This window comes from Tetrao urogallus (assembly GCF_951394365.1).
Source record: "Tetrao urogallus genome assembly, chromosome: 4".
Taxonomy (NCBI): Eukaryota; Metazoa; Chordata; class Aves; order Galliformes; family Phasianidae; genus Tetrao; species Tetrao urogallus.
The window spans coordinates 29,215,423-29,240,712 of record NC_136817.1 but is presented as its reverse complement, the minus strand read 5'-3'; the positions used below and the strand labels follow the sequence as shown (position 1 = coordinate 29,240,712).

Here is a 25,290-nt window from a genome sequence, read left to right as displayed (position 1 = left end):
AAACATGTGGATCAGTGGAAAGAAGATAAATGAAGGAAAACTTGAAAGATCATTGCTTAGGGAAGAATCTGAGCTCAAGTTAGGAGAAACAGCTGAGGCTGTACAGGATGTATAGGTGGAGAATGTATTTCTCACCAGACACTTAATAGACCCTGCATATCTTGTGGCCAGTTCAAATACAACTGTGGGACAGGATCCTCCCATCTGAGTAACCTTCCATGGAACTGTGAGTGCCAAAGAAACAGAACAAGTGGGTCCATGCAAATCTGTTGGCTGCTTTAGAATGGCTACAACACAGATTGCCACAGAGAAAGAACTTCCCAAACCTTTTCTGATTGCTTAATCTCTTGGATCCATAGAGAATTTAATCATAGAAAATCTTCAGGAAAAAAAAAAGTCACTATTTCCTCTACAGCTATGTTTCCTACCATAATTATTTGTAATACAAATACGGTACAGCTAGCAGTGTGTGCCTGGCAGAACTTTCTGCTTGAACGCAAGATGGCGTGCACAGTGAGCATTGCTCTACCTTGGTACAGCTGGCCAAGTCTTGAGCTGTTTGGAGTCAAATTCTGGGAACTTGCACAACACTGTAACTTTTCACAAAGGCAAATTGCCCACACAAGATTGTTTTTATTTTTCATTTAATTAAGTCTAATAGCTTTTAACCTGCAGGGTTATCGAGAGAGAACAGCTTGCATTTGCATTTCTTGCCTTTTATTATGTATTTTCTTTGTACTTTTCCTTGGGCCATATATATTTGTGGCTTTATGTTACTGCCCATTGGCAGCATGAAATGATAAGGGAAAAGGAGACCTTAGCTGAGATGGTGCAACTGGTCGATTGGGATTGCTCAGATGCTGTTTCTAATACGGCAAACAGTACTGCAATTCTGTCTCCTGGTCTGGGCAACAAATGCCACCAGCTTGTGAAGAACCATGCCAGGACATCCGTTCTTCAGCCACCAAAGGGAGTTGAGAGCTACCAGGAAAACTAATTGTAAGAGAGGTGAATGCTTTAGTTGAGCAAAGCATAGGCTGCATAACCCATGGTTAGGTGTTTATACTAATACCCTTGAGTTTTTACTGCTTAAAGTGCAAAGAGAAGGTAGAGGGAATTCGTTAAACATAAAAAGAGCAAGCTGGTTTTTTTTTTGCAGTTATACACAGCTTGATGCTTACGTCAGTTCTGCTGCTAAAGCAGCCAGGCACGACTCCATGTGTAAGTGTAGTCCCTGTCCTGTGTGTAATCAGAGAAACAAGGGACATCTGCAATTTGTCAGTCTTTATGCAAAATTGTGAAAAGCTTTAGTCCCTCTAAAATGTGCTAAATCTGTTAAAGTTATTTTGTATGGAGAAGTTTTGTCCTGCACTGTGGGTAGGGTGAGCACAAAGAGGAGTGACCCATGGTTTGGGAGGGTGAGATTCTTTGCCCACCTTGTGTGATGACTTGCCTGAATTTCTCTGTATCTCACATTCCATCTCCGTGCCAAGAAAATAACAGTATTTCCCTCTTTTACAAAGCACTTTGAGGCTTCTGGATGGAAAGAGCTGTGGAAGAGCTAGTTGAGGTTATTAGTAACAGCAAGGTGTTTAAAAGCAACATTTCATTCAGATGTCTACATAGCAGATGATGAATACAAATTTTAGGGCAGATTTTAGCGCAGACTGCTCAGACTTGGGAGAAAAGATGGGAGGAAGCAGTGATTTCCTTCAGCCTTTTACCTCAGAGAAAGCACAGGCTCAGGTAACAGAGCCATCTATCACTGTTTATTCTCCAGCTCCTGAGTCAGGTGCAATTTGCCTATAAAACCCTACAAATCCATTCCTATTCTCTGGTATTTGCAATAAATATTGCAATGCAGCCTTAAATACTGAGTCACTGTGAAATCTGCCCAGACGAGGGAAGCTTTAGGTATCTCTTTGTGCACTGTTCAAGTTTTGTAGAATGGATCAGCCCTTCCATGAAAACTGGACCAAAAAATCACTGAATACTGAAGATGCCTTTAAGGATTTTACTACCTGATTTTACTACTGCTGAGGATTTTTGCAGATGTGAAAATACAACAAATTTTAAAATGCAAAGATTTAAAGATGAAGTTAAAATGATGCCATTATCATCCCCAGGTAACTATATGACCTTTAATGAGATACCACAGCATGCAAAGTAGAAATAATGAAGTTTCTTAATGATTATTAGCTCAAGAATACATAATGCTGAAATTGTATGAGTCTAAGGGAGTTAGATGCTAAGTTTAATGTGATTTGGGAACTTAGGGATTTTGGACTGCCTGGTTCTCTCTGGTTTCTCAGAAATCCCAGCTGCCTTTTGTACACATGCACAAAGCAGCAGTCTGTGTAGTACCAGCAGATCTTCCTCCTTATGCACACATAACGTCTCAGTCTGACCCAGGCTCAAACCTGTGACCAATGCCTTTGTCTCACACCTATTGAGAAACTAGGCTCCATCTGTTTGATAATTTATGTCCTGCAGCTGTTTTTCCATCCAAGTTGCCCGGGATATGCTTAAGCTTTTTCATCTACCTCTTGCTGTGCTGAGAGCTTCATGCAGTGGCCCAGAGTCCTTGTCATGCTTCAGGGATTGCCCTCACACCACAGACATCACTTCCCCTTTTTGAAACAAGCTGCCATGTTGTCAGGGGACAAGAAGCTATCACCACCAGCACCAATAAACTGGGAAACTGCCCCCACATGATATGGAACAAATTATGGGAATGGAACAGTATGGCAAAGGTTGTATGGCCTTTTCTCAGATCCACTCTGCAGCTTGTCATACATGAGATAATGTAAGACTATGCCAAAAAGCAACATGATACAAGCTTGGGTGCATTGTGCAGGATTACAGAAAGGGCAAGTCATAAACATTACAGAAAGGAATTAGCTGATGCCTTCATCTGATGATTGCTAATCCATGGGCTGTTTGTTTGTAAAGGTTCTCCTGCACATTATTCAGGCTTTTTCCACTCCATTCCCTCTATTTATAGTTTCCGTTTGTTCTTTCCTGCCTTTTCCCAAACCGTACACAATATGCTATTAACTCACATCAGAAATCCTTCCACCTCCTGCAGTCATCCTGTTGGGACAGTATCAGGCATTATGCCAGCTGTGCCCACCAGCCAGGAAATTCACCTCTCATTGCCCCTGCACTACAAAGAACAAAACCCTTTAAACAACTCCTTTTACCTCTACCGTATTCATCTCTCCCTCCATATACCCTCTGCCTCATGAAGTGTGGGATTATAACTCCTGACCTGGTCGTTACTTAGTTTAGCAAGGTATTGGGCACGATAACCTGGACAAAAGATTAAAAAAGAGATGGGCTTTTGGAAACTCTAGGGAAGGAGGTACCATTCTGCTCAGGCAGAATGATATCCATCACTGTTTGGCAATTATTTTCCCAATTATTTTTCCCATCATCTCTTCAGTGATGGAAATGGAGATGAGCAGATTGGAGACTTCTCTATTAGCCTACCTGTGAGAGGTAACTACAGGACATAATGCCAGACACTTGAAAAGATAGGAGGAAGATAAGAGAAATGGACAACATGCGTGATATGAAATAAGAAACATAGAGCGTACAGATGTGGGGGAAAAAAAGGGACAGTTTCTTCAGGGAGTTAATGATGAATTGAATTCTTTTGAGCTGTGAACATTGTAATAGAGATATAGCGCTCCTTCAGAAAAAGACCTTTGTGTTTATTATGGACTACCACGTCTAGCTGCACCCGAAATAATCTAGGCAGGCCCATAGGATGGTAAAGAAAAAGTAATTTTCTTTTGAATATTGGCTGTTTCAGCATTTCTGCAGAAGATAAATATTCACTGAAGATCAATAGTAAAAGGATGGTGCTTGTCTTTGACTGTCAGTGGTTAGAACTGATTGCATTTTGGTGTTAATTTAAGACTACTTTCCCTTCCACTTGCTTGAACTTGTGGTATTGGTAGCAGAGTTTCTCTGGAACTCACTTTTCAATTTTGGTGAATTTAAAATCAATGGGACAGAGAAGGAGAGCAGAAGATGCAGTGTGGGAGATGGAGCAGCAGGAAACAGTGGAACTCATCCAACGTGTCAAAAAAAATATGGAACCTCATCTTCTAAAAAGTGAATGCTACTAATCTCAACTGTATTCCAGCAATATGATGCAGTCATTATGAAGACAAATACAGCCCTGCTGGCCAGATTTTGATTGCAAATCTCACAGCTGATCCTAGACTACATGTCTCCACCTGGGCGATTAATGTGTTGGATCCATCAATGCCTATATTTTGGGTATTAGGTTTTAACAGCAGAGGCAGATTTCTACAGTATTTGCAGAATGTCTTGTGTAGTGAGTCCCCAAATTGTTGGGAATAGACCAATGCAACTGTTAATAAGACAGAAATCCAATAATCCTGTGGCTGTGGTGTGTTCTGCAATAATCTGGGCTCTCATTCTAGCCTTGATGAAATGTTACCATGCACACAGGCACACATGCATTACTGCTCTTGGGATTATGCAGTCTAAATGTAGCACAGAAGTCACGGTATCTGTGGAAAAAAGAATTTGACATTTCTCCTCTAGAGAACGTTCAACTCTCTTACTTTTGGAGACAGTCCAGCTATTAAAGGCCAACATTTCCAAAGCTTCCCCCTGTAGTAGGGGAAAATAAAACAATGCTGGGGATCCCAAAGCAACAAAATCTACTTGCAGAATGTTTCAGATGAGAACATTTTCTTTCAAATCTCTTAAGAAGAGAGATAAGAGAAACAGGGCACTGAGGGTCAGAGTGCCTGCCAAATTCTATTTTTGAGGTTAGTCTAAATTCAGTGTTGCTCCCTTAAGCCATGGGTATTTACCTGTTACAGTTCTACAGCAGCACAAGTAGCTCCCCTAGCCTGTTAGTTAAACATCTTTACCCCTTAAGCAATACTATGCACTTGAGTTATGATTTGTCACTTTCCGGCCCTTGTAAAGATGTAGGATTTTGTAATCCATGCAGGTTGCTTCTGTGGATGCCTGCACAGGGGAGCTTTTCTCCATCACTGAACAGAGGTTCCAAGCACCATACATCAGACAGATTGGCCCCACTCTTCCACCCACCACCAAATATTGAGCCATGATCTCTCACTTCCAGAGGACTCTGAAAGCAACCAAGGTTCAGAGCTACATTTCCTTCTCTCATACACGGTTGGCTTTAGACTGGTGTATCATTTAACCACAACAAAAAAAAAACCAACCCAAAAAACTCAAACAAACAAACAAACAAAAAAAAAAAAACACAAAAAAAAAAAACAACAAAAAACCACCAGCAAAACACAACTTACCTTCAGTTTCAGAGCCTTCATTTGCAGTGGTATTTACATTCAAAATAGGCATTTGATGGCACAGCCAAAAGTATAAAGATAACGGTGATTTTCACCATCTTCCACAAAATCTTTGTGACTGGGTTCATGTTCTGCACAGAAATCTCACCCATTTGCTAGATGGATTTTACTCCTTTGCTAAAGAGACAGGAAAAAAAAAACCAAACAACTAGATGTTGTTTATGTCCTCAAAATGAAGCTGAAATAACATTTGAAGGATGAATGGGTGTTGTGGACAGGGTCTTTCTTTTTCTCATGTCTTTATCGGTGAAATTTCCCACTCTGATCCAGCTCTTTTATTTTTCATTCCTAGTTTTTTCTAACAGAATACACCGGGCCTCTACTAATATACCTGCTTTTTTACATTCGTCTCTCAACTATTTATGATCGAGTGGAAACTACGAAGAACTTCCGCCACCCAGTGGTGCAGTAAGTGACACTCATGTGAATCATGTCCTGGGGACAGAGAGCTGGAGGGGTGGATGGTGGCTGGCTATCTAGGACAGGGTGGGAGGCAGCACTCCTCAGCTAGACTGGTTCCAGAGTAGTATTCAGAATTGCAGATCGTTCTCATCAAGCCTGACTAAAAATAGGGTTACAGTTGCAATGGTCACTGCATCTGCTTGCAATGGGAGATGTAGTATTTGCCCCTAATTGTTTGCACTCTAGATGCACAGCCTGAACAGGAGGTTAAATAATAATCACAGGGTAGTAGACCCAAAGCCACACTTGACAGAGAGGAGAAGATAAGACTTCAGGTGTTCCACCTCTCAGTCTTTTCCCAGTGCCCTCCTACTTGAAGCTGGGTAGTGTCAGCATAGAGCACAGCTCTCACCCAGGTAAGAATAAGGAGTTTGAAGAGGTTTGCTTGCCAATAGCCAGGTCATGAACAACTGAGAAACTAAAGAGAAGCACCACAGGAATTCAGAACCATTAATCTGTTTTTTGAAACTAAGCTCTTCAAAGCATAGTTGTTCTTCAGGGTCACACAGTACGTCTGTGAGTTCTGAGAGTTTTAAGAAATAAAACATTCAAGTGACAAACACAAGTAAGAGCTCAGCCAGTATTACAGAAGCGTGAAAACTGCATACTGTATCCAGCTGTACAGAAAAAAAAAAAAGAACATAAATACAGAAGCAGAAATCTGGCACCTTTGCTTCTTTCCATCACTGTAATGCTAAAGAAAAACAAAACAGCTCAGGTATGATACAGTAGTTGCTGACCACAAGGAAATGGGTTGATGGTTGGACTAGATCATCTAGTGGTCTTTCCAATCTTAATGATTCTATGATTCTATTCTACCAAATGTGACCTGGTTAATCTGCTAGAATCGAAAAGAAATGAAGAGATAACAGTCAACCAATATAACCTTTGAGGATCTAAGACAGTTCCAAGCATTTTGTAGGACGCTAGAAGAGATCTGCTTGATGAGGGAGATCAAGAACAGCTACAGATGAGAAAGTGGCAAGCAGTAAAGCATGGTAGCTGCCAAGAAGGCTCCAGTGGGAACTTTCACACTAAGGAGTGCAGTTGAGTTTGATTCTCCTCATTCTGGGAGCATTAGTGGGAGGGAGGGTGGAAGGTGGTCAAGGAAAACCAAGAGCACTGGAAGAGAAGGGGCACACAGGAAGCCTGAAGAAATAGTGCAGCTTTCCTCTAGTGTTCTTTTTCCATACTGTAATTGCAGGATTGAGGGAGCTGATATACAGCAGAGAAACACACTTGGGTGATGCTGCCATTCAGAGATGGAGAAACAGAGGTTTGGAGAGAAGTTAAGGAACTTAGTGGAGCTGGGAATGAGAATGCAGAATAGCTGAATTCCAAACCAAAGCCTTCCTTCTTTTGCTCATTTACTTAGAAAAGAGAGTTTTCAGTAGCTCAGAACAGACAAATAATTCAACCTTCTTTTAAGTGGGCAGGAGGTATTCAGAATCCTTAAAGTGACCGCTCCTCAATGGGTGCACATTTGAGGTCCACGTCTTAAGCCAAATTAATTTTAAAATTCCCAACAAAGCTGAAAGCTTGCTCTGGCCTTTGGTTAAGTAGATAATCGTTTGAAATTTTCTTAGCTCAAATCTCTCTGGTTTAATTACTTTGAAATTGTTTAATCTTTGACTTTGGATACCATACAAGATGCATAATAAAAGTATTTGGGATTTCACATGCAGAAAACTACTTTTCATTTATGTTTTATAATTGGTTTGCACTGAGACAGACTCTGGTAGTATGCTAAATGTAACTAAGATAAAATACCACAAGAAATCACTCTTGACATTTGTTTTTGAAACTCAATCTCTAAGAGCTTCAACTCATTTTCTGAAGCAAATCAGCAGCACCTGATATTGCTTCATAATCTTCCTCAAAAGAGAATCAGTATAATAATTTCTACAACGATTACTTCAGTTCTTTGTAATAGGGAACAAAAAAGTCATCAGAATGGATTAACTTTGCAACAAAATCTCATTTTGTGTCCGTAAGGAAATGAAATACAAACTACTGCCATGCAACTACTCAAGTTGGCAAAGGACAAGGAAACCATTCAGAAGCTATTCAGAATGTTTTTAAATGTCAGACACATCCTGCAGGATCATTAAGGTAGCCTTAAAACATGGGAGACTTCTTTTGGAAAAGCATGGCAGATGTCTGCTTGTATGCACAGCTGTCCTGCTTTAATGTCCTGTCAGGGCGATGCATCACATTGAGAGCTGGAGGAGCTCTTTTTAATTCAAGGCTAGTAAAAAGAAGCTGTTCCCGTGCAAAATGAAGGCAACTTTGTATAGCTCTGAAAAATTATTCCATTAATCTCTGATTCCAGATGCTTCAATTAAGACAAAATCTTAAATCTCACGATTTCACTGTTTAAGAATATTAGTCCTTAACGCTTTTTGTCTCATTAAACTGTGAAATAATAAAAATCAATCTTTCATTTACCTTAATTTCCTTTATTTCTTCTTTTTTTTTTTCTTCCAGCTTGGCTTGCTTCTGCCATTGTTTGCACTACATCAGACATCTTCTGGAAACGTTATTTGTTCACAAGTTTTCTGGAGGGCACACTCCTCTGAAAAATATGATAAAGGTGACTGTGAATCTCATTCTGTGTAAGAGAGAATATCCTCACATTGAGGCAACCTTGGAAGAAGATAGGAAAATAAAAAATAATTTATTTTCTAGCTCAATAAATAATGATTAGTCAAAATATAAATATAGAAAAAAATCTCAGGGCCATGTCCCCAGGAACATGAACTGAAATCAATGTCCATTTTAGCTACTGCATGACAATGTCCACTTTGATTCATCCACCCAAGGGGCTGGTTGTCACGTCAGGATATTTTTCAGATTGAATGCTATTTTATTATGAGATACAGTGCTGCAACAATGAGCAATGCTGACAGTATCTCACTCCACTTCCTTGGTGCAATATAAATACAGAGTAAGAGACAGCCTTTGCATTAGGAAGTCAAAATGAAGTTACAAATAAATTATAAATATATCCCTTATTCTATAGATGGAAGCCCCAGGAGAGAAGATATCAAGCTGCCTAAAGTCTTCTGTCTCCTGAACTGCAGCCATGTGTCATTATCTCATAGGCTCTCCTTCCTTTTATTTCACTTATTCAAAACTCATTTTGCATCACCCCACTTCTGCATGCTGAAAGAGCCTTCCTTGAAAAGTTCTGCAACACATACAGCATTTCAGTGAAGGATATAAACATATGGCCAGGAAAGGCAACTTGACTCAGAAAGATGCTAATAAGATTCCAAACCATGGATGCTGTGGTGCAATACAAAAAAACCCCACAACATAAAGAGGAATATAAGCTAAAGCACCTACATGGCTTTGGAGCCAGTGCTGCTTCTAAAGAGATTCATGCATGTGGGAATTGAAGACCTACAGTAACTTATTCCCACGTGTCTGTGATTAACATACTTTCTATGAAAGGCATAGAAAAATTAAAAGGAGAAAGCCTGTCCTGCATCCCTTTGGGATGGAGCTGTAGCCAGTCCCAGCTCACTGCTCTCCCTGAGATGGTACAGAGTGTGGACACACAGAAAAGCTCTATTTAGTCTCCATGGTTGTCTCGGTGGGCTGGTGAGTTTGGACTTCTCCATTGCAGAAAGGATTGGAGCAGTGATCCTTAAAAATGACAAAAACACAATCAGATTCTCTGCTGGGGCCTTCCCAAGCCTTTGGTCACCAGCCAAATTTGGGGTGCTGCTTTTTCACAAGTTGATGTAGCAGAGCCTAATCCATGCTGGTAAATGACGTGTAGCTTAAAGGCACTGCGTGCCCTTTTTCAGCAGGGTTAAAATTGGCTTATTTGATTTTGCTCTTTATTATCTCAGCTGGCTTAGTGTTCTGTTTGGCTAGATCTATCTTGCCTGGAAACGCTGAGTTTATGGTATTGTCACAGCTCAACTCTTTTAACCAGCCCTAGGCTTTTAATAGTTCTACTCAGAGAAATATGCCCTTCAGTGCAAGAATCAAATAAGGAGAAGAAAACAAATGTCAGTTCCTACAACAGGGATGAAAAACATTCAGGGGACACTGAAAAATTTGCACAGTGCATCTTTTTTTTATTTTTTATTTTTAGTGGCTTCATAACATCTTAGAAGATCTTTATTCTGTATATTCTCAAGAAGCAGCTGCAAAGCCTTTCAGCAGTCATCTGGGCTTTGCACCTAGTAGCATTTATAGCTTTAGTTCATACTTGCTTATCACCCTTTCTAACAAAAAAAAAAAATGTTTTTTGTCCATTCCAGGGCTGTGTCTTTTACTGGGGTTTCACTTCTTGGATTGCATATTACATCAACCATCCCCGATATACGCCACCGTGTATGTATAAGCAGAGCATAAAACTGACCTTGGTTTTAAGAAGTTTTTGGTGGGCAACCTCAAATCCTACAAAATCAGTAGATGTTCTGGCCCCCAGATACTTTCAAAATAGAACATAAATTCTATTTTAATTTGCTGTGATTCATTAGAAGATATTTGAATTTGGTGTGCTTTAACAGTAATGCTGCAAACAAGGCTGAAAGTTTCCAAGACTTGTTTTTACCTGCCGGGACCATCAGTTCAGTAGATGCAGCTTGAAGCCTGACACCAGGTTTACATCTTTAACATCTAATTGCTTGCCACCTCTTTAAAACAATACTCACAGGTAAATATGGTCAATGCTGGATCACCACCTCTTTGGCATGTATTAGTTAAAAAAAAAAAAGAAAAAGGATTATTTAGGATGCTGGAGATGGTGACCTCTACAGCCATATCCACAGATGGTCATACTGGGGACAGGTAAATAAAGGCAAGGAGAGCTGTGCATTAATCCAGGCTGACAAAGGGCCCATGAAGAACATCTGTTCAGCAGCTACATGCTCAGCTGCTGCTATGTGCTACCTGTTCTGGGGAGGATTTTTATCATATGCCCTTGACAACATGGAGGAGTTATGTACCAGCCAGAGAAAAAGGGTCCTCAAAAGTAAAGGCTTGAGGAAACTTGTTCAGTGGAGTGAAGGACATGCACATGTTTTGTGGCCCTCAGCCGTGACCAAAGTTTGTAGGAAAATTGTAATCTTGAACACCCTACAGTACTACAGTGGTCTGGGGACATCAGAAAAAAAAAAAAAAAAAGGAGATGGCAAGTGAAGGGCAGGTAAAAATTGCAAAGGCTAAATATGTATGGTGAGACTGTGAAGCAGATAGCAGATACACAGTAAAGCTGTACAACTACTTACTTACTACTGAGCTTTACTGCTAATGGAGATAGAAGGCTGGGTACGGGAAGTCATATGGACAGAACTGCGATGCCCAGCCTGTTTCTTCCACTGACGTTCGCTTTTTTCCTTCCCATACCTTTCCAAGGAATATAACACTACCAACTGCTTTAACAAAGCAATTGAATGTTGGAAGCTGGCAAATATTAGAAAAAGTTAGGTGAAAATTACCTTGAGATCAGTGGTGAAGAGATTGGCATTTCTGGAGTGACTTTACTATTTGCATTGTCTTCATATTGTGTGATAATATCCACTCTTTATGCAGACTCTGTCAGGAAAGACGTATTTCTGCTCCTCAGCACTAGATTAATTTCACCCATAGCAAACCATGTGCATACTGTAAAATTCAATTTATAATTTCATTCTATTTTCTAGCATTTGGCTACAGACAAGTTTCTCTTGCTGCCCTTGCTTTTCTGGTAAGTACAAAGTAAAACTTTTATAAATTATTCTGCAATAGGAAGAACTCATGGTTTAGCAAAATGAAGAAATGCTGCTATGCATGTCTATTTATACAGGTCCACTTCTGCAGTCCTGTGTCATTTGACTGGAATTAGTTGTATTAAGGATATTAAGGTTTCTGGACCAGCAAGTCTCCTGGTATTATTTGCCTTAATGTAATGCACAGTATGTGAGAGCGATGAGAAATACGTCAGTGTTATTACTGCTCATAATCATGCAAAACACTAATATTTAGACAGATTGGAACTTGAAGGCTCTAAAACAGAAGAAGCTATCCTAAGCAGATTTAGAAGTAGTAATGCATACCCTGAAAAATTTACTCATCCCTCCCAGAATGGGTGAAGCCAAGGAGAGTGCAGGAGATGAAAGATTTTTTGGCAGCATTTGTTTTTCAGCAGTTTTAAGCTTGCCTTTGTGTATAATTAGCTATAATCAGATAAACCCCTTTTCAGGTGTGGCGTTTATCTTTTTCAGCAGATCGAAAGGAGATCATAGAACCATTAGGATTGGATAAGGCCACTAACATCATCTAATCCAACTGTCAGCCCACCACCACTGTGCCCACTATGTACTTCAGATGAGGGTATTTTCTAGTATTTGGGCAGCTTTCCATTTAGGTAAAAATGCTGGCTGTGAGCATTTGGGTCTCATAAAAACAGAGTGATGCCATGAGCAGTCAGGGTGGCTTTAGAACACTGATGTCCTTCTTGGAGGTCTTTGTAAGAAATAATTCACCTAGTTCATTTATGAGAAAACTTTTCTAAGGTGCTCGCATTCAACGCGAGTTGAAAGAAACTGCCTCCTGAGAGAATTAAATGCCTGTAAATTAGATGGTGGGGGGGGAGGAGTTCAGTATGTTCTTCATGTAAAGATACATAAATAAAATAAAATATAAATAAAATGCACTTAGCTTCACCCACAGATCACTCAGAGTGCAGCACCTGCTGAACCTGATGTTTCAATGAACCTATTGTCCTGAGACAGGCTGAGTAAGAAATTCCCACATGTATATTCTCTTCTGTCCTCTACTGGCACTGCAGTTGGAAATAAGCTGAGTATTAACTACTGAGCAAGCATAGGTAACCAAAGCATTCAGCCTCTTTAAAAATCAGCTGCAGATCAATTTACAGAAATAAAACAGCAAGGGGACACAGTAATGCATCTTTGTCCTTCAGGCAAAATCTGTTCAGAAATGCATTCAAACAACTCCTTATTAAAATTTGAATGCTTTCCTAAATCAGAACCCTTAAAGATCACAGTTCTGGCAGTACTTATCTGGGGTTTGGCTATGCAGTCCTCAGCTTTTCCTGCACAAATAAGGTATAGCAAAGATGTGCAAGATGCTCTGAGTTTGCACACCCAAACAGCTGGTGCTGTGCAGCTGAGGCAATAATCCCACACCATAGGGCCAGGTGGCTGTGGTGGGCAGCGGTGTTCCCAAAGCCCTAAAGACTGCCCTTCCCAAGCTCAGGGATTACTTGAAGCCAACCAAACTGACTATTCAGTGCTACCAGTAAAACTAACTTATAACAAAATCTCTGCTCACAAAAAGCCATTCTTTCCTATTGAAACTTCTATGGAAAAGTGTATGCTCAAGCCCAGAGAAGAGCCTAGTTGAGGGTGTTTGATATAAAGTAGGGCCATTCCCTTCAGATCTGCACCAGCAACTGTTTGTTGTCTGAATTCTTACAGCTCTTTTGAGAAATTCACAGCCATGGAAACACAAACTTTCCCTTTCAGACCTTGTGCTGGCAGATTCCCCAACAGTTTAAAACACCAATATACAAAAGAAAACGATTTGAAGCTGTTTTCACAGGATTCTAATACTTATGAATAAAATGTTTGAAAGATTTATTTTTCCTCTTTTGAGGCCTTTAATACATGTCTTTAGTACATATCCTGATTTAAGTGCATACAACTGCAGCTGCTGTAAACAACAGTACAGAGTAATTGGAAGAGTGTCAGCAGGCCCTTCTGAAAGATTCTCCTATTTGGAGAAATTACTCAAAGCTGGGATGGTTATCTCACAAGGTTGTAAAGATGGGAAATGGCATGTAGACTTCAACAGTTCAACATTATAAAGACGGCAAGGCTTCTTTCAGCAGTTCTCCATTGCCCCACATTTAACATTTCTGAGACGCTAAGGACTAGCTGACATTTACCAATTCTTCTTGATATAGAGCATTACCAGCCACCTTTCTCAACAAGGACATAAGAGCTACTTATGAGCAGAATCCAGCTGTAGAGTCAGATAAGAAAAAAGGAATCCCTATAGAAATGCCCTTTGCTTTTTAAACTTTTATTTGACTATGTAATTAGTAGGTGTTAACTGTAGAGCATGAATCTGTTTTGCTCTATAATAACCAGTGGTAGAACCCAAAGGAATGGCACAGAGATGCACTGGGAGGGGGTTGGGTTGAGTGTAAGGAAAAGATTCTCCTCCAGAGGGCAGTGGGCATGGCACTGAGCTTCCAGAGCTCACGAAGCATTTGGACAATGCTCTCACAGGGTCTGATTTTGGGTACTGTATGGAGCCAGGGGTGGGACATAATGGTCCCTTTGTGTCCTTTCCAACTCAGGATATTCTGTGATTCTGTAATGTCAGCGTGAATTCTTTGAAACCTTTTCCTTTGAAGTAATTATAAACAAAAGCAATTATGTTCCCAGCTCATAATCAGAAGTACCTAATGCTGTGGATAGAATTATAACTTCTGATACAACACCTTATCTCAGAATTTCCTTTTCTGCCAGTTTAACATTCTATACCTGGTGTTTACGACAGATGATAGCCAGTTAGCTGTAAATTAAAAAAACGTCACAGAAAAGGACTGCAGGATTTGAGCCATGACTACTTATTCATGCAGAATAACAACTTTGCTAACAGAAGAACTGGTTTAAACTTTCCAAACAAAAAACACAGAAATATCTCTGCCAAAGGGGGAAGAATTTTCTTCAGCAATGCTATCTACAATTTTCTTTCCGATAAGGGCACCTTTCGATACAAAATGAAATTACATATTCCTTCCAATTAGTCTTAATTGAAGTTTGCTATGGTTAATGTTGTCAGTATTGGCTTTAAAAATGGCAATCATATTTTTCTTTTTTTCTGTATTAATTTTATGTCTTTAAAACTTATGATATCTCTAGGTTTTAGCATTCATCTTATTTCTTGATTTTTGCTAGTTTTGAAAAGTTTAGAGTGATAAAAAAAACCAACTTTGTGACACTGTTTTTTTTTTCAGTCTGAGAGGAGAAATCAGTCTTCAAACTCATAACTAGATAAAAATGTCCAGTTCAAGACTGAAATGTAAATCAGCCTTTTGATTTTCTTCATAAAGCAAGGGAAAAAAATGAAAAAAAAATGTGGGAAGAGGGTAGAGCCACTAACCCCTGGGAGGAAAGTGAGTTCATTATGTCTTTACAAAATCAACGTTCCTACTTCTTTGCAGGCTGGGTTACATCCAAATATTGAAGATGGTATTAATTTCAGAAAAGTATCCTTCAAAATTCTTTAGGTTTCAGGGAGACCTTCTGACATCCCAAAACTGAGGCATGTTGCATGTGCTGGGCATGGGAACTGCATTGGTCCATGGATTGTCACCACTGGAATGCATAGAATGCATTTCCCATGGGGTGGGTGCAGAAGTCCTTCTGGAGTACACATCTTTGTTGGAAGAAGCCCTGAGCAGCCTGATGTTGTGGTTGGCAAACCTGCCCACAATAGAGGGTTGGAGCTGGATGGGCTTTAAGGTCCCTCCAAACCCAGGCCATTCTACAGTTCTATGATTCTATAGTTCTGGAGGCAAAGACTAAGTGTGGAGTGGAGATTCTGGTTATGCTCTGTAACACAGCCATCATTTTTGGCTGAACTGAAAATATGTTTTTAATGTCTTACAGATGTGTGAAGCTGGAAATCACTTTATCAACGTAGCATTAGCTCACCAAAATCATTCAGGTCTGTTTTATATTTGTCTATTAAAGACTGAAGTGTGCTTAACCTATCCATCTTCTACTGATATACAGTAATTTATGTATCTACAAGCACAGAATAAAGAAAGATTAAGTAGGTGCCTAGCCATCAGTGCAATGTGTTCAAAATAAATGTGGTGACAAGGAAACATTAGCAACACTGTTGTTGTTCCAAAACTTGTAGCTAATTTGTCTTAGTTAAAAAACCTACAATTTAAATATGTATTTAAGCACGGAATTTCTCTAAAGCATCCTGTTAACTGGCAACAGAGAATTTGATTTGAAATCAGTTTCAGAAGCTTAAAAACTATATTGCTGACTTTCTATAGATACAACCATCTCATGCACAGATACACATACAGATATGTACAAATACACGAAAAGAAACCCACATGTGGGCATCTAAGTGTGCATATGCAGGCTCTTAAACACTGCTACAAGCATGGGTTTTTCATGATCTTTTGTACCTTGAGAATAAAAACCATATATACTGGATATATATACTGCATATACTGGAAAGTAAAATATATTTTCAGATAATAACAGTGTAATTACTCATAACAGCATTCATTTCAAGAAAATACCTCACCATGGTATAGGTCAACTTCATGCAATCAAGTCTAAAGCAGTTTAAAAGAACCAAAAGCAAAATATTTTTATTTCATTTTAGCATTCTCAGTGTCTAAAGGCATTAAAAATAGCGCTGTTGCAAGAACTCAAAAGTGAAACACACTGTGTATAAGCATTATTGTTGGTGTAGAGAGCCTTGCTCTTAGTCCTGGAGTTGTTTTCCTGTTCTACTCAAGGATGAAGGATGAGCATGCAAGAGGGGACAAGTTCATGTTCCTGAGTCAGGCTGAATAAGACACAGCCATGTCCTTTATATCCCAGAAGAATGCCCTTAGCCCTCTCCTTCCAGGTACTCCACGTTAAACTACTTGTTTCTCTCTTTCTCTGAATAAAGGTTTTATCCTTTGGACATGCCAAACCTTTCCTGTAAAAACCAGCACATGGTTCACTAAGCAGTGCTCTCACTGGGAAAAATGCAGCTTTTTCTGTCTCAAATGTTTCACACCATTTTCTGACTATAGCTGTATTTTGGAAATGCCAGCCAAAGTGATGCCTGTTACACAGGCAAATTATTAGAAGGCCATGTTCTCCTCCCTGTAATAAAACCATGGTTTTTTTTTTTTTTTTTTCTCCCCTCTTTTGTAAAGGAAACAAAGCCTGTTTTCCAAGTCCAACCTACAACCCCTTCACGTGGCTCTTCTTGCTGGTATCCTGTCCCAACTATACTTATGAGGTACATAACTTTCTCCTGCCTATTTGCAAAGGGTGAGCTATTATATTGAATAACACCATGTTTAAGCACATCTGCCATTCTCCATCCATTTCCATGTACACCAACCATTCTGTTCTCTGTGTCAGAGTCTCCTTGTTCCCACAAATGCTTCTCCAACAGATCCCTTTTCTCATGCCACTATCATGACTTTATATATATTCACCTCCACTCCAGACTCCTCACAGATCAAACAGTTAACCATCCACGCCTTTACCCTCATAAAGCCCACTGGCCATCCCTTTCCAGCCATTTTTCCTCTCGCCTGTGGAGTGCCAAGTGTCAGGCTCTTTTTCCAGGGGAAGCTCTTAGGGAAGTGGTCACTTCCAAAAGCTTTCCCTTTTGCTTTATTTAAGCATACAATTAACAAATGCCTTTTCCTCTGCAACAGGTTGGGTCTTGGATTAGTTTCACGGTAATGACACAAACCCTGCCAGGTAGGTTTGAAACAGAACAAAGACAGTTTCAAAATTATTTTGCAGAGATGATTTCTGTAAATCTAAAATGTGCCCCAAACTTACATCATGTGAAATATTGCCATCAAATCTCCCTCATGGCATGACTGTATGGACCTTCAAAGTGCTCCCCTTAGAAAGCTGTGGGGAGCATGAGCACTACTGAAACACCCCCATCAGCCTCCCTTGATCAAAACCTGCTCTCTGCTTTTTATGAAGTACTGTTATTTCTTCAGTTTTCACAGTGAAAAACCTTGAAATTTAATTTAAAAAAATTGTAATTTCATTTACAGTCAAACCTTTTTAATATAGGGAACACACTTTTCACTTAAACCTGAAATGATACTTCTGATAGGAACAGGAAAACAGAAATACTTAGTAGTTCCAATGAGTAAAGATGCACACAAGTGGCTTACAACATTTCCCCATTTGCTCATATCAAACAACCAGCTCATAACAACAACCTGATTAGCAGCATCTGCAAATCTTTCTCAGTATTTTCCTGCATCCTTAGAGACCTAAATACCTATACAAATATGGTCCCTGGGACTGAGCTTTCCAGAACATTCACTATTTAATTCTCTCTCCAATCCAAAATAGAAACCAATAAAAGTTACTCACAGAAGTAGCCCCACTTTGCTTACAAGTGAAAAAAAAAGAGGAATTTCAGAAGCAGATTAAATTCTACTGTGACAAAATCAAGATATAATGAAGTTTTGTTTGAAAAGATAAAAATATTTGTGCTGCAGATCCAGGCGTGGAAATGACATGAAAATGTAGGGATGCTGCAAGGCTGCAGGGGCAGAAAGCAGCCAAGTGCAGAAGAAACTGCAGACTGTTTTGTAAACCCTCATATACTGACAGAAGCAAACACTAAAAGAAAACACGTGATCCTTTCTTTTTTCTTTTTCTTTTAACTCATTAGTCGGCATTTTTGCTTTCCTGATGGTCATCCAGATGTCTCTCTGGGCCCAAAAGAAACACAAGCTGTACCTGAAGAAATTTTATCCAGAAGTGCGCAGAAAAGCAGCTATGATTCCTATCGTCTTCTGAGCTCTTGGTAAAAGCTGAAGCCTAAGTGTGCACAGTTCAATAACTCAGAGTAAATGAGCCATTTAATTCACCAACTGAAGTGGGTCTGAGAAAGCACTACTGGATATCTTTTTCTGAAAATTAACAGATCAAAAAGCTTTTAATTAGGTGGAAAAAAAAAACACCAAAACCAACAAAAACAAACCAAACCGCTCTTCAATTCTTGATTCCTGCTAGAAGATATTTAATTAGATTTTCTACATGGAGCTAATTGGGAAAGGATGAGGAATTTTTTTATATTCGATTTTAGGCTAGTATTTAGCTGGTTTAAATGGGCACGGATGCTATTAATATTAATGAAATACATACACCTAATCTGCGTGTGTTCAGCTCTGGTGATTTTAAGGTTTGGTGTTAGGTGTTGACCAGATTCTCAGATTTTTGCATCAGAAGTTGTTTCCCAGCCTCATTTCTATTAAATTGCACAGAAACAGCCTGTTCTGCCTTAACTCCTCTAAAGCATCACAACAAAGAATGGCTGCTATACTACTAAAATAGTTTAGTTTTACAAAGCTTTTCCTTCTTCCTTTTTTTAATTGAATCGAAGAGCAAGTTGTTCAATGCAAATTGGTTTCAAATGATCACTGCAAAGAAGTCTGGTCCTCTTTCATTTTCAGGCAGGCAGATCAGCCCCATAATCTTGGGGGGGGGGGGGGGGGGGACAGTTTGTGAGGTGCTACCAGAATGACTCAAGGTACAAGAAGCACAGTTAGCCTAGCCCAAATAAGCACCTCTAGGAGCTGTTTACCTCCCTGCATTATTTGGTGATCATTCAGCATGTGAGGATGGGAGAGATGGGTGTCAGCTCCTGTAGCAAATGGCTGAAGTTTTAAAATCAGGTAAAGAGCAAAGACTAGGTATAAACAAATGATGATACAGTATAGCAGACTGAAAAAAAAAGCGTGGCTGATACTTTGGGATGTGGTCTTGAATTGCTAAAACTACTCTAAATTGTGTCAAGCTGCTTCATGAATAGCAATAAATCCAACTTTCTGCACATTCATGGATCTTTCTGTGTTACTCTGCCTGCTGGAATTTTCAGGGAAAGTTCTGATCACAGATAACTTATCTTTCTACATTCACCAGTAATCTCAGCCACAAACATCATTCACCTTCTGAACCAAAACCATTGTCCCCACACAAACGTTTTCTTGAGAAAATTTGTCTAGACTGCTAATTACCTGGGGAAAAAAAGATTCCTTCTCGAGCTCTAAATATGCTGATATTTCTTGTACTATGGGAGGAAATAAATGGTTAACTGCAAATACTTTTGGCAGTATTTTCTATTCAGTGCAGACCTAACTTTCTCAGTTAGATTTCCTCCTACATCAGTAAGAGATAGGCATGGGCAAGGCCACATGACTATCAGAACACCATCGTCTTTCAAGGTCAGAGGGAAGGAGCCGACATTCAATATGACCCATCACGTCATATTGACCCAGTTACCCCTCACTTTGACAACTTCATATGAAGTTACTTTACAGGCATTGCTTAGGATGTCACCATCTCAGCACGCTGCATGCACTGGTATACATGGGAAAATCATTATTTTGCAATCTTGCCTCTCTGTGGGGCCCTGAAGTTTACTAGTTGCAACAAAAATCCAATCTTTTCTTTTTGAGGTTGGTCCCTGATTCCGTTATCCTCAGCTTTTGCACCTGGAAAGTTGTTGGACTGCATGGCAGTGAACCTCATCTTTCCCCATGTCTAATTCCAAGAACTGCAAATGAGGTAGCCTAAAGTTGGGCCTTCATTTTCACATGCTTTTTTTCATGCTTTTGTGGCCTGCTTTTGGTATGAAAAGCCAATGTGGAAAAGAGCGGCACCAGCTCAGGCTCTGTGGTGGTGCAAGGAACCCTGTGATGGGGAAGTGATGTGGCAGATGCTCTTGTACACAGCCTGGCAGCCTGCATGTGGATGCCCCATTTGAAAAAGCTCTTAAGACCCAGCCATATGCTAGTCTTATAAGGCAGTTACCATATCTTCTCAGTTGACAGGAATGAAAATTATCTCAGTGATTTCATCATTCCATAGGACACTGAAAGCAGAAGTGAATAGGCAGATGGTCATCCTTTTATAAAGATGCTATTATCATCAAAAAATCTTGTGCTTTCCATTGTTTTGTATAAAGTGACTTTAAATTGGCTTTTATCACACTAGGAACTGAGATCAAGCAGTCTGATAGCAATGTAGTTCTCTGAAAGAGAGCCTGCAGTGATAGCTAAGTATAATAAAATAAAAGTCACTGAATGTGAAGACTTCTAAAGCACACTATAAGAGGGAGAATGCTATAGGAAAGCAAGAGATTATTTATCTATTTATAGTTTTAACAAGTGCTGCTGAACTAAAAATTAACTCCAACCATAAAGTGTTTTTTAGCAAGCTAGTATTTTCCACATGATGCTTTATTGGCTTCCCTTCTCTGCATTTTCCCAGGCACAAGTTCTGTCTCCAAGCTATATTCCCTGCCATTAGCATTCATGAAAGCTTTTAGAGAAATGTACTGTATGCTACTTTCAGCATTCTGCAGATAAATGTAAATGAAGTGGTGCGTTGTCATCATACAGAGATGAGTGTCAACATGAATAATATTTTACTATGAAAAGCCTGGTTTATCATGGGTGAGTGTGTAAAGGCTGCTGTGTAGTACAATTAAAGGCAATTCTCACATCACAGAGGCTGAACATCGTGGAAGATTTATTGTAATGGTCTCTGCACACGTGATGTTCAGCCTTGTGGGTCTCAAACATGCAAGTTTTTTGGCTCTTATTGATCCAAGAGCAAAACTGCCCTTGGCCTTGATAAAGGTGCTGGAGGTTGGTTATTTATTTGCCAAGCACATCAGAGACTGGATCTCATCCTGGCTGTGCTGTTTTTCTGAGAAAACATTTCCTTGCCCATCTAGACAAGAAGTTGCCCAGGTGAGGAGCATCAGTCACCATGTGATTGAAATAATCTACACTGAATCCCCTTGCAATTTAAAGGTAAAACCCAAATGCCCTTTGTCAATTGAAAAGACAAGTTAATGGGTTCTGAAGAATGCACATTCGAGTTTTAAAATTTACCATATATTAACACCTCCACAATACCTTGACTTCTAACATGTATCTGCTTTCATCTAACTTCTGAAGCCTTTTAAGATTGAGGTACGAAGTAACAGGAAATCATTTGTAGTTAAAAGAAATATGATAAAAGTATTCAGTATTAATAGCGAACTCCTTATTTAAAAAAGTAAATTTCACATCTTTTGTCAAAGAATTCTGATTGTTAGCCAGCTTTCTCCTAACAGTGAAAAAGTAATATAGCTCTACCAGTGATCCCTTTGGTTCACACTGCTGTTTTGAATGCTCTGCCATATTCGGTAAAGAAGGTTTCTGTTTTAAAATTAGAGCTCTTACTATATGGGTACTCTTAAAGCACTATAGGATGGGCTCCAATGAAAACTGACAACATCAAGCATTCTTTTGCTCTTACTTATACTGAAAAGTTGATGCGCTTTTAGTTGACTGGTGAAGCACCATGAAACTGAATCACAACACATTCTTTAAAAAGTATCCCTCTCCCCAGGAGAAGAAGAGGAAAAAAAAAATTATGTATTTATTGTATTTATTTATGTATATATTGTCTAGGACATAATATGAAGTCATTCCTAGGTTCAAGGGCATACTTGCAGAGGGAAACATTGATTAGAGAGCTGGAAGAACCAGAATGTGGCTAGAGTGTGTTTTTATGGATTAGCAGATACGTCTTTTTGGAAAGAAATTTCACTCTTTCTGACAACAGAGCTTGACAGAAATGGATTAAAGATGACACATCTCCAATATTGCATCTAATGAAAAGCAAAGTACCTATTCTTAAGTGAACGGAGGATATTTGTCACATATGAACACTGTATTCTTCCACCCTCAGTTTTGCATCATCTGTCTGCAGAACGTGCTCTGCATTTGGACTTGTACAGATTTTGTTCTCATTCTTACTATTAATTTATTGCAGCTTTAGATATGCAGTAATGTCACAGGAAAACCAACTGTTGATTTCAAAGCAGTGAAGACAAAAAATTTGTTACCTATTTCAGTCCCACGCTGATTGTGGGAATGTGATTATATTGCTGCCATTTTAGATATCCTCCCTGTAGCGACACGAAGCATCATGCTGTGTTTATAGGCTTGTCAAATCTTAATTCAGTTGCAAAGCACAGATCATGAAACAGTGGATTCCAATCCTTGGGACTACCTGAGCTCTGACTTTCAAATGACACTCCTAACAGATTTTATTTGCAGCTACTGAGGAATTTCTGTCTGCAAAACAAAAGAACAATTCTTCCAGGTTTAACCAAGCAGGTTTGAAACACTGTCTTACTATTAAGCCATAAATCTGTTCCCATAGAAGCTGGAATGTGCTCTCACATACATGTTTGACATGTTCTCTTATGTAGAGGGCCCCAGGAGGCAGGAGGGGAAGATATTGCAATAATATGGATACAAAGACAAAGCAAATGGGGCTGTAGTGACCTATGAGCTACAGTATCACCAGGGGCTCAGTGCCTCGGACATCTGTCCCAAGAGATGGTACTGCAGGTACAATAAAAATTTACTACAATCTAATAAAGGCAATGCTGATCCTGCTTATACATCTGAAATTACTTTTGAAGATGTAAGTACCTTAAGAACACTTAAACAAACAGGTAATCTATTTTGATCACATGCAAATATTTGCTGGAAACTGTATCTCAAACTTTCTTGCACTTCATTGGGAAATATCATTCTTTTCCCCAGTAATTCTCACACACTGAGCTCACCAAGTTCCACAAGTTACACAGAGAATTACTAATGGTGACTAAACAAAAGCATGCTGTATTATTATTTGCAATTGTTCATCTTAATCTGTTCAGCCTAGTGGCATGGCTACAAGATGAAATACATGGGTTAAAAAGTGTCGCAAGGGCCAAAAAGAAGGAGCAAAAGAAATATATTCTGCCCTTGCAGAGATGGGTTCTACCACAAGAGAAAGCAAAAGATTCAAGGCAGCCTGTATCCTTTAACTGTCAGGGTGAAGACAAGAACACAAAGGAAAGGAATGGACGGAGGCAAGTCCATGCTTGGGGCTGCAAGCAAAACGTTCTTCCTTGCCCACTCCACATTCCCAGATGCCTCTGTACAATAAGTACAAGACACTGGAGGCAGAATACCTACCTGTAGGTGATTACAGCCTAGTTACATTAGATGAATCAACAAAACCAAAACAAGAAAAACAAAGGGACAAAAGGAATGAGCACAATCCTGCTGAAAAAGACTTGGGGGGACAAGTGGATGGGAAGCAGGACATAAGCCAGCAATGTGCCCTTGTAGCCCAGAGAGCCAACCGTATCCTGGGCAGCATCAAAAGAAGTGTGGCCAGCAGAGAAGGGAGGGGATCCTGCCCTCCCCTCTGCACTGGTGAGACTTCACCTGGCGTACTACTGCATCTGGATGTGGGGAACTCAGTACAGGAGATACATGGATCAATTGGTGTGCATCCAGAGGAGGGCCACAGACTTGATCCCAGGGATGGAACACCGCCCCTATGAGGCAGGCTGGGAGAGCTGGGACTGTTGATTGTAGAGAAAAGAAGGCTCTAGGGAGACCCGAAAGAGGTCTTTCAGTATCTAAAAGGGTCTATAAAAATAAGGGGATGGACTCTATAGCAGAGTCTATTGTAACAGGACAAAGGGAAATTAACTGTCAAACTAAAATAAAGGGGGTTTAGATTGGATATAAGGAGGAAGTTTTTTGCAATCAAGGTGGTGAGGCAGTGGCACAGGTTGCCCAGAGAGGTGGTGAATGCCCTGTTCCTGGATGCATTCAAAGTCAGGCTGGATGGGAATGTGAGCAGTCTGATACAACTGTAGGTGTTCCTGCTCATTGCATGTGAGTTGGACTAGATGAACTTCCTAAGTCCTTTCTAACTCAAATAATTCTATGTTCCACATTTTTTATTATGGAAATTAAGTGATCTTCTCTACTACAGAAGGTGACCAAATCTCTTGCCCTTATGAACTGCAACATCAAACCCTGAGAGCAGCCACGCGAATCTGTGTCGAAGAGCAGGACCTTGAAATTGGGAGTTCATGAGTCATTTATACGTAGGAGAAAACAGTTCTCCACAACTGTTCTGCTCCTGTGCTGCTAATGATGGAGCAAAGTCCACCTTGCCATGGCTGCTCCTCCTCAGAGCTGCTCTGTAGCCTCGGGACTGCAGATGCACATATCCAAAGGGCATATTCAAACAAGCAAGAGGAAATTCTTTGTGCAATCACAGTGTTGTGTTGTAACTATATGTGAATAATGCACTATAGAATGTGTTAACAAGACCCCAACTTCTCAGCAGTCCTCTGAGCAGTCATTTTTTGGATATCATTGAGCAAATAGAAATAAAATTAAATCCTTCAGCACTCACAAACATACAGCTGATGTACACAATCAATAGGCAGTTACGAAGAGAGAAAAACTGCAGTTTTCTTATTGGAGATAAGGGTGGAGGCAGAAACTCCCATCTCCCCTTTAAGCAGAGAAAATAAAATTGATTCATTGGTTACAGTGCAAGAAGATTAGCATCTCCAGCAGGAATTAAGGACACAAACAAGGTCATGACTCAAAAATTTTAAGCAGCAGCAACCAGGACCATCTAAACTGACTTCAATTTCAACTGCAATTGTTGATAAAATGGTGACATTAAGAGGCAGGCTGAAGGATGGTCAAAAGGTTAATCCAAGCAAGCTGGTGAAGAGAACAGACAAGAGCATCATCTGCCACAATAAATTTCTGCAAATGGGGCTTCTGCTGGTGATGTCCTGCAGGGGA

General features: G+C 39.8%; 1 protein-coding gene across 1 annotated transcript in view; it reads left to right on the top strand.

The window, feature by feature from the left end:
• The window catches only part of TECRL (trans-2,3-enoyl-CoA reductase like), a gene marked incomplete at both ends in the record, with an annotated part of 51,488 nt that extends 33,076 nt beyond the window's left edge, over positions 1-18,412 (top strand). The window contains 8 exons of the mRNA XM_079534417.1: positions 5,677-5,792; positions 8,334-8,439; positions 10,124-10,196; positions 11,510-11,553; positions 15,494-15,551; positions 16,783-16,868; positions 17,296-17,341; positions 18,285-18,412. Coding sequence (XP_079390543.1) covers positions 5,677-5,792; positions 8,334-8,439; positions 10,124-10,196; positions 11,510-11,553; positions 15,494-15,551; positions 16,783-16,868; positions 17,296-17,341; positions 18,285-18,412 — 657 coding nt within the window. The remainder of the gene's footprint in view (positions 1-5,676; positions 5,793-8,333; positions 8,440-10,123; positions 10,197-11,509; positions 11,554-15,493; positions 15,552-16,782; positions 16,869-17,295; positions 17,342-18,284) is intronic.
• Positions 18,413-25,290: the final 6,878 nt, after the last annotated feature.